Source organism: Schistocerca serialis, chromosome 2 (assembly GCF_023864345.2).
Source record: "Schistocerca serialis cubense isolate TAMUIC-IGC-003099 chromosome 2, iqSchSeri2.2, whole genome shotgun sequence".
Classification (NCBI taxonomy): domain Eukaryota; kingdom Metazoa; phylum Arthropoda; class Insecta; order Orthoptera; family Acrididae; genus Schistocerca; species Schistocerca serialis.
This window is the reverse complement of record NC_064639.1, coordinates 52,424,023-52,438,502: the sequence shown is the minus strand read 5'-3', so window position 1 is coordinate 52,438,502 and position 14,480 is coordinate 52,424,023. Positions and strand designations below refer to the sequence as shown.

Sequence of the window (14,480 nt, the reverse complement as noted above, 5' to 3'; positions counted from 1 at the left end):
GTTGTGTTCTGTGGGCAGATCATTAACATATAGTATGAACAATAAAGGACCCAAAACTGACCCTTGGGGCACACCATATTTTACTATAGCTAGACTGGAGCTGTTCTTCTTAATAACATTGTCCACTTTGTGCATGACTGGTGTGACCTGATATCTGCCTTGTAGGTATGACTGTAGGAGGCTTTTGGCAATTTCTCTAATACCATAAGTTTCCAGTTTCTCAAGTAGCAGCTCATGAGATACTGTGTTGAATGCACGTGATAAATCTAGGAACAAACATTCCATCCTTTCTTTTTCATCTAATTTCATAAGTATCGTATGTACTACATCACATATGGCAGATGATGTTGAATAGCCTTTCCTACAACCATGTTGGGTTTCTTGTAGCACTTTTTCTTTGACAAGAAAGTTTTTTAGCCATAGTGAAATAATCTTTCGTAATACTTTGTTTAGGATTGGAATTAAGCTAATGGGTTGGTAGTTTTTGACTTTGTCAATACTACCTTTTTTGTGCAATGGCTTGACTATTGTATATTTTAATTCAGATGGAAACGCACCTTTATTCAAATTTTCATTGAAGAGGTGGAACAGAACAGGTATGAGTGAATGTTTGCATCATTTTAATATAATGCAGGAGATATCATCCCATCCCGTAGAGAATTTGTTTTGCATTTTATTTATTATTCCCTCTGCTTCAGTTGTATCTGTTTCATACATAAACACTGATTTTTGTACCTGGTAAGGAGATCTGTAGTCATCAGTGTCAGAGGTCACACACATGTTATCTGAATTTATAAAGTGGGTATTAAAAACATTGCTGATTATATATGGATTTGAAATATTTACATTATCAGTTATTAGTTAGATATTATTGACACTAGGCTTTGGTTTTCTGCTGATTCTCTCATTTACACAGTTCCATACTGATTTGCTTATGTTATTTGAGGTAGCAATTTTTTGCTGTATAGTTTCCTTTGTGGTTACATTCAGTGCTTGTTTATAGGCTTTTCGACATGTTTGGTAGTTGTCTCTAGTTGATGTGTCCTGGAACTCTTTATATATTTTCCATCTTCCTCCAGTGGGATAAATGTCTTAATGCATTTGAGTGGAATTAACCCTTGGTATCACTTGTTGCGTGTGTTTAGTTTTTATTTGACTGCCACTCATACTTATTAATTTCTAAAACAGTACTTAAATCAGGGATGCCATGAAACATAATACGCAGATATGAACTTCTACACTGTAAAGTTGGTAATTGATAGGAAAAACCAAGTTTGGAGAAGAAACTGATGCATAAAGGGTGCACAGAAAGTAATGATGAACAAGACATTTGTTAAAGGCCAGATATAAAGTAGACAATTAATGTCAATACTCATCTATTAAATAATTAAATAATGTACAGTAGGTGTTCAATAATCTGAAGCTACATGAAAATATAGATAAGAGAGATCAAAGCAATACTGAAGTATTGCGGATGAATAATGCAGTACTGAAAAGGAAACATTGAGTTAAAAAATAAAACGTAAAAAAAATCTGAAGATTTGAACCTTTCTTCTAAAATAAATTTAGCAACCACTATTCACTATCTTATAGTATTTTTTGCTAATCTGCTCTTGATTACTTGCCCATTAACTGAAGTTTTCTGCCTTATTTTGATTTGTCTACATCGTTCCTTGCCAATAATTGTTTCCATTTTACTCATTTTTCCTCATATTTTTTATGCTTTATCTCCTCTTTTTTGCGTTCTAATTTACTCTTGTTTACTTACCCATTAATTAAATTATTCTTTCTTATTCTGGTCTGTTCTATGTGATTCTTTGCCAATTATTCTTTTCATTCCATTTGAATTTTCTTATGTTTTACGTGATTAATTTTCATTTTCGTTTCTCTTATTGCTTTCATGTTTTCATAGTCTGATTTTCACTCAAACTCAATACACTCTTTGACGTACTTCATTTTTCACTCACTCACTTCTAGACTCATGTTTGCCTTGTGTGCATTATTAAAATGTCTAAAATATAATGTTAGCAAACACAAGACATGGTTAGTTTTCAGTTCAACATACTGCAAACAACATCAGTTCAGACTCAATATTCTAACAGTACGAGTGTGGTTTGATAACTATAATATCTTCATTTGACAAAAAGTTCTTCCCGGCGAGCCATAATTTCAAGTCGGGGATTGGGAAGAAGTCACGGTGCTATATCTGGTGAAAAGGGTGGATGAAAGCCCAATTCATGCAGTTTTGCTACTGTTATTGATGATGTAAGGTAAGGTGCACTACCGTGCCAAAAGAACACTTTTTGTGTGTCAAACTCAGTCTCTTTCAGCAGACTTGAGTTTCAAACACGCTTCAATTTTCTCGCTTGTCCAATCATGTTGAAATTCGTTAATCCAAAAGTAAATGGTCTTCAATGACAGTTCAGAGTCTGTGTGAATTTCAACCGTTTACGTTTCGGTTCGTGTGGCAGGCTGACCCTTCAAATTAAAATGTTTAGTGACAGCGCAAAACTCAGTTCTCTCCTCCTCTGATTGCAGTCGATGTACTGTTTAATTCAGATAGCTGTCGACAATGAACTGTATGCTGTACACAGTCGAAATTCTTTACACAATCCTTCAAATAATTGAGCTTACTAAATGTGAAGGGACAACAAAAATGTTCAATTCTTTAAGCGACATTTAACTAACTTATCGAGCCACCTCCCTCATGTAACTGTGTGCCAGCTGAAAAGCCGAATGCATTATGCTGGGACTGCAGCTCTGTAGTTCAGGTGGGGTGACCGATGGGAAGAGGCGGCAGGTGCACAGGCATCGCGTGAAATCAACAGTGGGTGACAGAACAGAGAAAGGGGAGATTGCAGGGAAGCTGCTGTGGGTGCAGAATGAGTGAAATGAGCTTCATTCACCTTGTTACATAGAATTTTGAAATAATTTGTTTTGGAGTGTACTAGACATGTCAGAATTTACAGTAAGAACATCTTTTCATAAAAATTCAAACGTTTAAGCTTTTAACACAATGTTTCTCTGATACAGCAACACACATACTTATAATGAGGTGACAAATTTCATAGGATACATCATAATACCGTGTTGGACCTTCTTTCACCCACTTGATGTAGCACGCATTCGAGAAGGCCCAGCACAAATATTAGGCCGTGCTGCCTATATAGCCATCAAAATTGCAAAATTGTTGCTGCTGGAGGATTTTGTGCATGAACTGATCTCTCAATTATGTCCCATAAATGTCAGACGGGATCTGCGCTGGACAATCTGGGTGGCCAAATAATTTGCTGAAATTGCCCAGAATGTTCTTAGAACAGTTGCGATCAATTGTGGCACGATAACATGGTGTACTGTCATCTATAAACCTTTCACTGCTGTTCGGTAACATGAAGTCTGTGAATGACTGCAAATGGTCTCAGTCATTTCATTTGGATTGAAGGACCCAGTCCATTCTGTGTGAACACAGCTCACATCACTATGGAGCCACAACCGGCTCAAATCGTGCCTCGTCGACAAGTCGGGTCCACAGCTATGGTTTCGTGGGGTCCGTGCCCTGCTCGAACCCTACTGTCAACGCTTACCGAATGAAATTGGGACTCGCCAATTGGGCCACTGTTTTCCGGTTGTTAAGGTCTGAATAGTCACAAGCCCGGAATAGTCACAAGCCTGGGAGAGGACCTGCAGGTGATGTGCTGTCATACATCTCATATCGATTTCTGCAGTTATTTCATTTGGTGATTCTCATCTGTTAGCAATGACAACTTTATGCAAATGCTGCTGCTCTCGGTTGTTCAGTAAAGGCCATCAGCCACTCCGTTGTCTGTGGTGAGATGTAATACCTGAAATTTGGCATTTTACGTACACTCTCGACACTGTGGATCTAGGAATACTGAATTCCCTAATAATCTCCACAACAGAATGTCTGGTGCATCTAGCTCCGACTACCATTCCATGTTCAAAGTCTGTTCATTCCCATAGTGTGATCATAATCGTGTCTGAAACCTTTTCACATGAATCACCCGAGAACAAATGCTGGCTCTGCCAATGCCCTCCCCTTTATACCTCATGTACCGTTTATACCTTCTGTACAAGGGGACTGATGACCTCAGAAGTTTAGTCCCACAGTGCTCAGAGCCACTTGAGCCTTCTGTACATGTGCATATCACTGTCCCACGATTTTTGTCACCTCAGTGTACTATATAGTTTACAGTGTACGTGTGATGACATTTATGATGTTTGGTTCGTGGGATGTTCAACTGTGTGGTCATCAGCCCCTGTACACATTCCTATTATGTACACAGTCCAATCTAGCCACTTGCATAAATGATTATGGAATAATGAGGACAACACAAACACCCAGTCCCCAAGTGGAGAAAAACCCCCAAACCGGCTGGGAATCGAAACTGGGACCCCATGAGCTAGAGGTAGCAACACTAACAACTAGACCACAAGCTGCAGACAGAGAGAGAGAGAGAGAGAGAGAGAGAGAGAGAGAGAGAGAGAGAGAGAGAGTTTGTGTAAAGATCAATCTTTTCAGTGGACAAAACATGCTATGTATAGTACTACAGTTTATGAGATTGTAAATTTTTAACCCCATGTTTTATGGGATGCGGGCATATAGTTTTACACAGAGTGTCAGAAGTTCAAAAGTCACAGGACACCTGTTCTTTTTAAAAGAAGGAGCCTTGTGACTATTTTTCTGGTGCCTATGATTGTGGTACTTGACAAAATACTCATAGCAATTGCTACATTATTAATTTTATTTGCTGAGTAGTCCACGTGTACCTTCTAATTTGAATTTTTATTACTGACATCTTGGGCACTGTAAGTTATTTTTAATTCATTCTACTTTAAATGATTCAAATTTCATCATTTTGATTTATCAAACAGTGCTGAGTTCAAGCTGGAATAACAAAAAGAAGGTAAGGAAGGGGTGATACTCACACAGAGGAGTCGTAGATAGGCACAACAAACAGGACTGCTAAAATATCGAGCTTGTGGACAAAGTTCTTTGCTAGCTCGAGCCCTCCACCTACATATCCCCCACACTGCTCCCACTCCAGTACAACACGTGCCCCCTATTCTTTCCACACACATACTAGTCTCGCTCCCACAGTGCACGGCTTCCAGACATTCACTGCACCTCACAGCCCTATCCTGACCCCACCCCCACCACCTCTCTGGACAACACGGCATCTTCCCACCACCTCACCCTGCTATCCCTCCTTGTCCCATCCTTACTGCCACCACCCAGTCCAGCAGATTACTGTTCACATCAGATAAATTCACAGCCAGGCACCAGTGCATGGAGGCAGTGGCCGTGTATGTGTGAGTTGTGCTTGCGTGAATGTGTATGTGTTTTCTACTTCTGAAGGAATTGCTCCTCCAGAACCTTGAATGAACAGCATTTCTTCCCCCCAATGTGTCTGTCTGCTAAATGACTCCTCTATGTGGTAATTGGTGAGTAGCATTTCATAGGATTTCATTTCGTAGGATCTGTGTCACAATAAATTGGAAATTCATTTTGTAGTAACAGAAAAACAATAATAGAGAACAAATGCATGCACAATATTTAAAAAAATTGTCAACTATGCAATAAGCTGAGGATTTACACAATTCATTCCATTTCTAGATCCAGCTGACAAATACAAGAAATGAGAAGAAATTGTTGTAGCAAATACAAAGAACATGAGCAGCATGCACAAACGTTGTAATTAAAAATATGGAACCCAGGATCTGTTGCATGCGCTTTACATATTCCACGAACGCATAATATGAGTGCACTAAACTCCCAATTAAAATGTATTTGATATGATGCACTGGAATCTTTTATTGTATAAAATGATGTTATATAATTGCAAAAAGGCTAATCATCTTTCAAAATAGCAAAAAGTCACTGACAACAGTCATACCTCTTTTTTTGCTTCCACAACCACAGTGTCCTGTTCAATTTTAACCATCAGTTTTTCTGTCTTTTCAGATGTCTCAATTAGCTGTGGTTGAAGTGCATGTAGTTCTTCTTGCATCACAGAGATCTGTACATTCAAATAAGAAATACATGTGAAAACAACTTTTTCCAGAGACTGTCACCAAATATAACAATGTCCTACTCCAATGCAAATTTTAATAAACATCACTCAAGTACATCTATTTAAATGAGTAGATTTCAAATGGCAACAATTTTGTAATAACTGTTGCCTTATTTTGGTTGAGAATGGGATAGTTTTTTTTCAACTAATCTGAAAGAAGACAAATCGAATGTGGATCTGTAGTTTAGGGTCAGAAAGAGAAACTGATATGAACTCAAATGAAACAATAAAAAATTTGACAACACAAAGTCACAGTAGTGAATAAGGGAAGCATAGCAAAAACAGAGATATAAATACTTATGAGGTATCTGGATTGCTTACTATCCTATTTGTCACACAGCAGCAAGCAGTTAATAGTCTGCAGCGACTTTAATCTAGATTTTCTAAGGGATGCTGATAGGAAAAATTATCTGGAAATCTTATTTAGAGCCCACAACTTGACCTCAGTAATTAACTTTCCAACAATGGTGGATAAACACAGTAGGACCCTTACTGATAATGTGTTCTTTGATAAAACTCAAAATAGAGAGAATAATCATCAGAACATGCATCAACAAATTGTACCAGAAATCTGGACACTGGAGAGTAGCTACAAATGAAACAGTCTACAAGGAAAAATAACCAGTAATGAGTACAATCAGGATGAAACACATTTCATTTTTTGGACATCTAATCAGATCACCAGAAAACAGGATCATCAGGTGAATAATAGAAAAATTGTGGAATTGTAAGTGCAACATTAAGTGGGTTACAGAAATCAAGGATGATATGGATGAGCTACAGGTTACACTGGCAGACCTAAGAAACAAAACTGACAAAATCAGGAAACTCACAGACAAACAAACCAGACTGCAAACGAGAATCAGCAAATAGACATTAGGAAGGGTGATTTCCGATGAAGAAAGAGCAAGGATGAGCTCCAAGAGAATGAAGAAGTACTGGGCTCACAGGAAACTGAAAAATTCTTTGTATAAAGTTGGCAAGAGTGGTCCAATGAAAGCCATAAAATGTAAATAAATAAATAAATAAAAAGGTCAAAGCAAGAAAATAAATGTTTACCCAGTAAAAAATGCTCTCTCTGATTATGATGCACAATTAGTTAGGATACATAACATAGCACCTTTCAGTATGCATACTCCTCAATGAAAATCAGTTAGAATAATTAATGAGCCCAGGACAAACGTTTTTAAGAACAGTTTACAGGAGATGCGATGGGATGTAATTCAAAATGAACGAAATGCTAACATTCGATGATAAATTCATATCATTATTTGAAAAAAGCTTCCTCGATAAGCTAATGAGAAAGAATACCAAACAGCCATGTAAAAACTCGTGGATCACTAAAGGAATTAAAATACACTCCTGGAAATTGAAATAAGAACACCGTGAATTCATTGTCCCAGGAAGGGGAAACTTTATTGACACATTCCTGGGGTCAGATACATCACATGACCACACTGACAGAACCACAGGCACATAGACACAGGCAACAGAGCATGCACAATGTCGGCACTAGTACAGTGTATATCCACCTTTCGCAGCAATGCAGGCTGCTATTCTCTCATGGAGACGATCGTAGAGATGCTGGATGTAGTCCTGTGGAATGGCTTGCCATGCCATTTCCACCTGGCGCCTCAGTTGGACCAGCGTTCGTGCTGGACGTGCAGACCGCGTGAGACGACGCTTCATCCAGTCCCAAACATGCTCAATGGGGGACAGATCCGGAGATCTTGCTGGCCAGGGTAGTTGACTTACACCTTCTAGAGCACGTTGGGTGGCACGGGATACATGCGGACGTGCATTGTCCTGTTGGAACAGCAAGTTCCCTTCCCAGTCTAGGAATGGTAGAACGATGGGTTCGATGACGGTTTGGATGTACCGTGCACTATTCAGTGTCCCCTTGACGATCACCAGTGGTGTACGGCCAGTGTAGGAGATTGCTCCCCACACCATGATGCCGGGTGTTGGCCCTGTGTGCCTCGGTCGTATGGCACCAAGGCAGAAGCGACTCTCATCGCTGAAGACGACACGTCTCCATTCGTCCCTCCATTCACGCCTGTTGCGACACCACTGGAGGCGGGCTGCACGATGTTGGCGCGTGAGCGGAAGACGGCCTAACGGTGTGCGGGACCGTAGCCCAGCTTCATGGAGACGGTTGCGAATGGTCCTCGCCGATACCCCAAGAGCAACAGTGTCCCTAATTTGCTGGGAAGTGGCGGTGCCGTCCCCTACGGCACTGCGTAGGATCCTACGGTCTTGGCGTGCATCCGTGCGTCGCTTCGGTCCGGTCCCAGGTCAACGGGCACGTGCACCTTCCGCCGACCACTGGCGACAACATCGATGTACTGTGGAGACCTCACGCCCCACGTGTTGAGCAATTCGGCGGTACGTCCACCCGGCCTCCCGCATGCCCACTATACGCCCTCGCTCAAAGTCCGTCAACTGCACATACGGTTCACGTCCACGCTGTCGCGGCATGCTACCAGTGTTAAAGACTGCGATGGAGCTCCGTATGCCACGGCAAACTGGCTGACACTGACGGCGGCGGTGCACAAATGCTACGCAGCTAGCGCCATTCGACGGCCAACACCGCGGTTCCTGGTGTGTCCGCTGTGCCGTGCATGTGATCATTGCTTGTACAGCCCTCTCGCAGTGTCCGGAGCAAGTATGGTGGGTCTGACACACCGGTGTCAATGTGTTCTTTTTTCCATTTCCAGGAGTGTATCTTGGAAAAGGAACAGGGAAATAAATATTTTGGCATTAACAAATAGGGATCCTGCAGTAGTTGTGCACTACAAAAACTATTCAAAAATACTAAGAAAGGTTATTAAAAATTCAAGGAACATGCACATAATGTCAGAAATCAGTATGTCCAACAACACACTTAAGGCTATATGGAACATAGTGAACGAGAGACAGGACAACCAGCCAGAGAACAAGACAGCACTACTGAACTGGGTGGAAGGTCTATAAATAATGAGTCACAGGTAGCAAATGAATTTAATAATCATTTCTTAAGTGTTGTAGAAAGCATAAGGTCAAACAATACAGGAGCAAAATCATATTAGTATGTTAAAAATGTAAAATTCAATTGTATGAATGTATCATCAATTTATCCTTCTGAAATTACAAAAATTATACATTTTCTCAAAAATAAAACTTCACCCTGTTTTGATGGTATTTCCAATAGAGTACTAAGTCCAGTCTTGTGTTAAATCTGTAATGCATCACCAACTCAACGCATTTTTCCAGAGAGACTCAAATAAATCATTGTTAAAGCCCTCTTTAAGAAAGGTGATAAGAGAGACGTCAATAACCACGAATCTGTTGCAATGCTGACATAATTTTCCAAAATTTTTGAGATGGTGATGTATTCTAGAATAGCAACAATATTATCCTTAGAAGATCGCAGTTTGGGTTTCTGAAGGGTCGCTCTACTGAGAATGCCATTTACATGTTCTCTCACCAGGTTTTATAAGCATTAAACAATAAACAATTTTCTGCAAGTTCTCTAAGGCATTTCAGTGTGTGAATCACAGTACTCTCCGAGATAAATTGACATTTTATGGGATTCATGGTACATGCATAATGCGTAATGTCATATCTAATGAAAAGAATGCAGAAAGCTGTACTTAGTAATTCAAGCAATGTAGTCCAGGGACATACAACTGACTGAGGAGAAATAACATATGGGCTTCCCCAAGGTTCAATCTTACGTCCACTACTGCTCCTCATATATTTAATTGATCTTCCATCTAGCATACAATAAGCAGAATTAGTTCTTTTTATAGGTGGCATTAGTACTGTCATCAATCCAAGCATACATACAGAAACAATTTAAGCATACATTCAAAAACAACAGAAATGGTAAACAGAGTTCTTAAAAGTATCATTGACTGTTTTTCTGTGAATGGTCTCGCCCTCAATTTTAAAAAGACACAACATATTCAGTTCTCTGCATCTAGGGGCACTACATCAATGATAAATGCAACATATGGTGAGTAAATAATAAGTAGGGTGAAACTTCAAAATTCTTAGTGGTCCATATTGATGAGAATTACACTGAAAAAAAAAATGATAATACACTTTGGAACTCTTAAAAAAACTTAGTTCAGCCTCATTTGCACTTATTATCATTGCAAATTTTGCGGAGAGACAAATCATTAAGTTGACATATTTTGAATATTTCCATTTATTTATTTTTGTCCATATGACAAAAAGTTTTCGGACATTCTCAGGAAAATTTAGCTTACATTACACATATACAGTAAAATATTTACATTTTTTCATAACATCATATGGATCAGACACATGTCTGTACACACTAGTTTTCAAAAGGGCACTACAAGTAGGTTCCTTTATAGTGTAACACAATTTAGCTTATATTTATAATAGTACAGCACACATAATACAGTGTATAATTGCATTCTTTCATACCACTGATAGATTGGAGACATTGTCAATATACACTGTTTTCCAAGATGGCATGACAGCTTAAAGTCCTCCATAGAGTAACAACACTTCTCTATTAATAATTGCTTCAGTCTACTCTTTAGCATGTTTAGATTTGCTTTCTTGAGTTCACAGAGTATTGCATTGTAGAAAATTGCTCCCATTCTATGTGGGCTGTGATCCATTGCATTTTTATTGGTCACAATTCTATGAAAATTTTCCCTTCCCCGTGTATCATAGTTGTGTTTGTCATATTAAATTCAGGATTTTGTTTCAAGAACATGACTGTCTGCAGTATATACATGGAGTACACTGTAAGGATTTTATATTTTCTATAGATGTCTCTACAAGGCTCTCTCTTCTTTACCTTGGTTACCATTCTTACTGCCCTTTTCTGTAATCTAAAAAGTCTATCTATATGAACTGCTGATGCCCCACCCCCATATCTCAATATCATACTGAAGGTGTGGATGAATCAACCCAAAATATATTTGGCTTAAAGTATCATGGTTCAAGAAGGCCGTTTCAGTAGATACACATTTCCACTGATTTTCTTGAAAATACTATCTACATGTTCTTTCCATGATAAGTGTTTATCAACAATGATGCCCAAAAATGTATGTGAATTTGCATATGCAATACCCAATGGGAATGTAAATACAGTATCAGTTATGGCATCATTATAACTGAGGATGAACTTCATTGTTACCAATTTGTCTTTATTTACAAGAAGCTTGTTTGCTGTAAGGTATGTGGACAGAGTATTGAAACTGATCTCAGTACTGTTAGCTGCAGACTGCATATCACTGCCACAGCTGATGAAGGATATGGCATCAACATAGGTTACAACTATGCAATTTTTATGGTTCAAATAAATTATTTACATATACAAGGAACAGAAAAGGCCCTAGTATGCTTCCTTGAGGCAAGCCACATTGAAGTGTCCTGAAGGTTGATTTGGTTGTTAGGAGCTGCTCATTATTTTGATAAGTTAGCTTTACACACTGTTTCCTGTCTTTCAAATAGGAGGTAAGTAGTTTCAAGGCTAGTCGTCTCAGCCTGTACTCTTCTAGCTTACACATAAGAATGGTATGATTCACAGTATCAAAGGCTTTATTCATATCTAGGAAAGTGCCTATTACCTCAGTAATGTCACATGGAATAATGTTCTGGGGTAACTGATCTTTAAGAAAGTAAGTCTTCATTGCACAAAAATGTGCTGTAAGAATAATATTTTGTGAAGCCTCAGTATGGAGAACTATTTGGTGTTGTTATTATTCAAGGATTACGTTTTATATTTTAACAGCATGTATGCTATGTACAACTTTGTACACTATGGTAAGGGGAGGTATGCTACAAATTGGTGCACAAGTGATTAGCGGACAAGTTAACACAGTTCTTATAATTATTTTTTCCCTGAGACATTTAAGTAAACAGTAAATAGAAGATTTACTTAACTTGTATTTCTCCAAGCGTACAAACTACATTTGCAAATAATGAGCAAGAAATAGTGTCCAGCTAATACAATGACAACAAGGGTGAGGCTGTCTGAACTAATCACAAACAATGGTGGCACAGATTCACGTAACAAAGAAGCTCCGAGTGCAAGTGGGCTGTGTGACTGCCACTGGCCATCCTATACTGTGGCAGCAAGGGGCACTCATGATGTGGGGCTGCTGGAGTTGTGGCTTAGTGGGCATGCAACAAAAGGTCTGCTGAATGCCGCATGACCACTGTCTGTGTCTGACGGAATCTCACACTTTGAGACGCCTGTGGGGTGGTATTGATCCATGATACAACAACTTACATATGTTTTCTCCTGCTTATTTTTGAATACTATGTCTCATTATGTTGCTGTGGCTTGGACACACGTTTCACTGCACAATTTGGATTTTTGAAGTGTTTTTGATTGTCATTTGTTTCATCTATTTTTATCCAGTGTGTGTGTGTGTGTGTGTGTGTGTGTGTGTGTGTGTGCGTGTGTGTGTGTGTTATATTTTTTGTTTCACAGTTCATTTAGAGTACAGAACACGGTTTTGTCACAGAGTACTGGTTGCTCATTGATGATTTTCTGGCCCTGTGTGGCATATTTTTGTTTGTGATACAGGTGATTCCTGTGTTTCAGGATTTGGAGATCTTCTTCTGTGCCACTGGAGATGTTTCTAATGTGGTGGTGTGCAAATGTGGATTGTGTGTTGTCACTTTTAAAAGCTCTAAAATGTTCCAAGTATTTTATCCTGAAATTTCTATGTTTCTGTCTGATGTATGCTAAATCGTAGTCTTTGCAGGTGAGCTGGTATACATCTGCTTTGTTAAATTTATCTGTCATGGCATTGGGTATTTCTAATCTTTTCTGCAGTGTGTTGTTTGTTGTATATGTTACATGTTTATTTTGTTTTCTCGTAATGTTGCCTATTGTGTGTGTTACAATGTTGCCAAATGTCAGTGTGCAATGTTTTCCTGTTGTTGTTGTTTCTTTATCTTGTGTGCTTTGTGTGTTCTCTGTTGTGTTGTTGTTATTGGTTTGGGTATGTTCAGTGTCAGCTGTTTTTCTATTTGATGGTTCAATTTGTCAGCAGTGTTTGTTTTGTAACCATTTGTGTGAAAATCTATCTGAATATATTAAGTTCTTGTGTGTAGCTACCTTGGGATTCTGTTAAATCTGTTTAGGATGCATGTGAGGTTGGATTGTGAAATTTATTTTTCTGTCTTTTTCACTGGGCTGTATTAATATCTCTGTGTAACTGTAGTATCTGGTCATGTGTTTCATCAAACAAGCAAATTATGTCATCAACGTAGCAGGAACAATATACTAATTTGTACTGTTTTGGTTTTATTATTTTTTCCAAGGTTTTGGTTAACGTCACTTTTGAGTGATCTTATGCGGAGTCCTTCCTGTTGGAAGTAGAACTCATCTTTAAATTTGAAACAATTTTTTCCTGTTATCACATTCAAAATGGTTGAGACTTCTTGTGTCTACGTTTGTGGGATAATGTTTGTCTGTCTTAGCTGTTTTTCAACTATTTTGATTGTTTCTTCAGTAGATATGTTGGTGTACACTGATGTGACGTCAAATGAGAATAATGTAGATGTGTTGGGTATATTCATATACTATTGTTGTTGATTAGGTCACTGGTGGTTTTTAAGTTTTTGTTGTTTGTATGAATACAGTGTTTTTTTATAACCGTATGCATACACTGGTGCAATTCTGAAATCTATCAAATGTCTGACCGCAACGTCGGGCTTCTGAAGTTTTTGTAAACAAATGAGTGTGTGTACCCTGGGGTTCTTTTGTGTTGTTCTTTTTATCTGACTTCATGAGAGGGTATACTCTATGCTTTTAATAGTTTTTGTATTTCTCTTTGGAATCTTTGGGTGGGGTCACTCTTTACATTTTTTAATTTGGTTTCTTTCACGAACGTTAGTGTTTTCTCGGTGTAGTCCCTTTCATACATTATGACCAATGTCCTTCCTTTCCTTCCTTTGTCTACTCTTTTGACCATTACGTTGTGTCCCTTCAGTTCTCAGTGTATGTCTTTGGATGGTTTACTTCTCTGTGGTTATTTTGTTATCACTGATAGCATTTTTGTTCTTGCTGATAATTTGTTTGGTTTCTCCTGTTGTCAGTTCTCTGGTAAGCCCTACATTGAAATTTGCTGTATCTTCCTTTCCTTCTGCTATATTACATACTAGCCTTTTAACCACTGTTTCCCCTAGAAATGCATTCGACACATATATTAAACACAGATCCTCCTACCCCTCCCTGTGTCTGCCTCTTCCTCCTATATATCCACAAGACCCTCCCACCTTTACATATCTATTTCCTTCTTGCACTCCCTCTGTCTCTAAACTCCTCCTCCCTCCCTTCGTCCATTTCCTCCACCACCTCTATCTGACCACATCTTTCTCCTTCTCCCTCTGCTCATATCCTCCTCC

At 38.8% G+C, this 14,480-nt stretch overlaps 1 protein-coding gene across 1 annotated transcript in view; it reads right to left on the bottom strand.

Annotated features, from left to right (window-relative positions):
* LOC126455722 (dynein axonemal heavy chain 3) overlaps positions 1-14,480 on the bottom strand; it is a 1,249,696-nt gene that overhangs the window by 417,997 nt on the left and 817,219 nt on the right. The window contains exon 46 of the mRNA XM_050091491.1: positions 5,916-6,038. Coding sequence (XP_049947448.1) covers positions 5,916-6,038 — 123 coding nt within the window. The remainder of the gene's footprint in view (positions 1-5,915; positions 6,039-14,480) is intronic.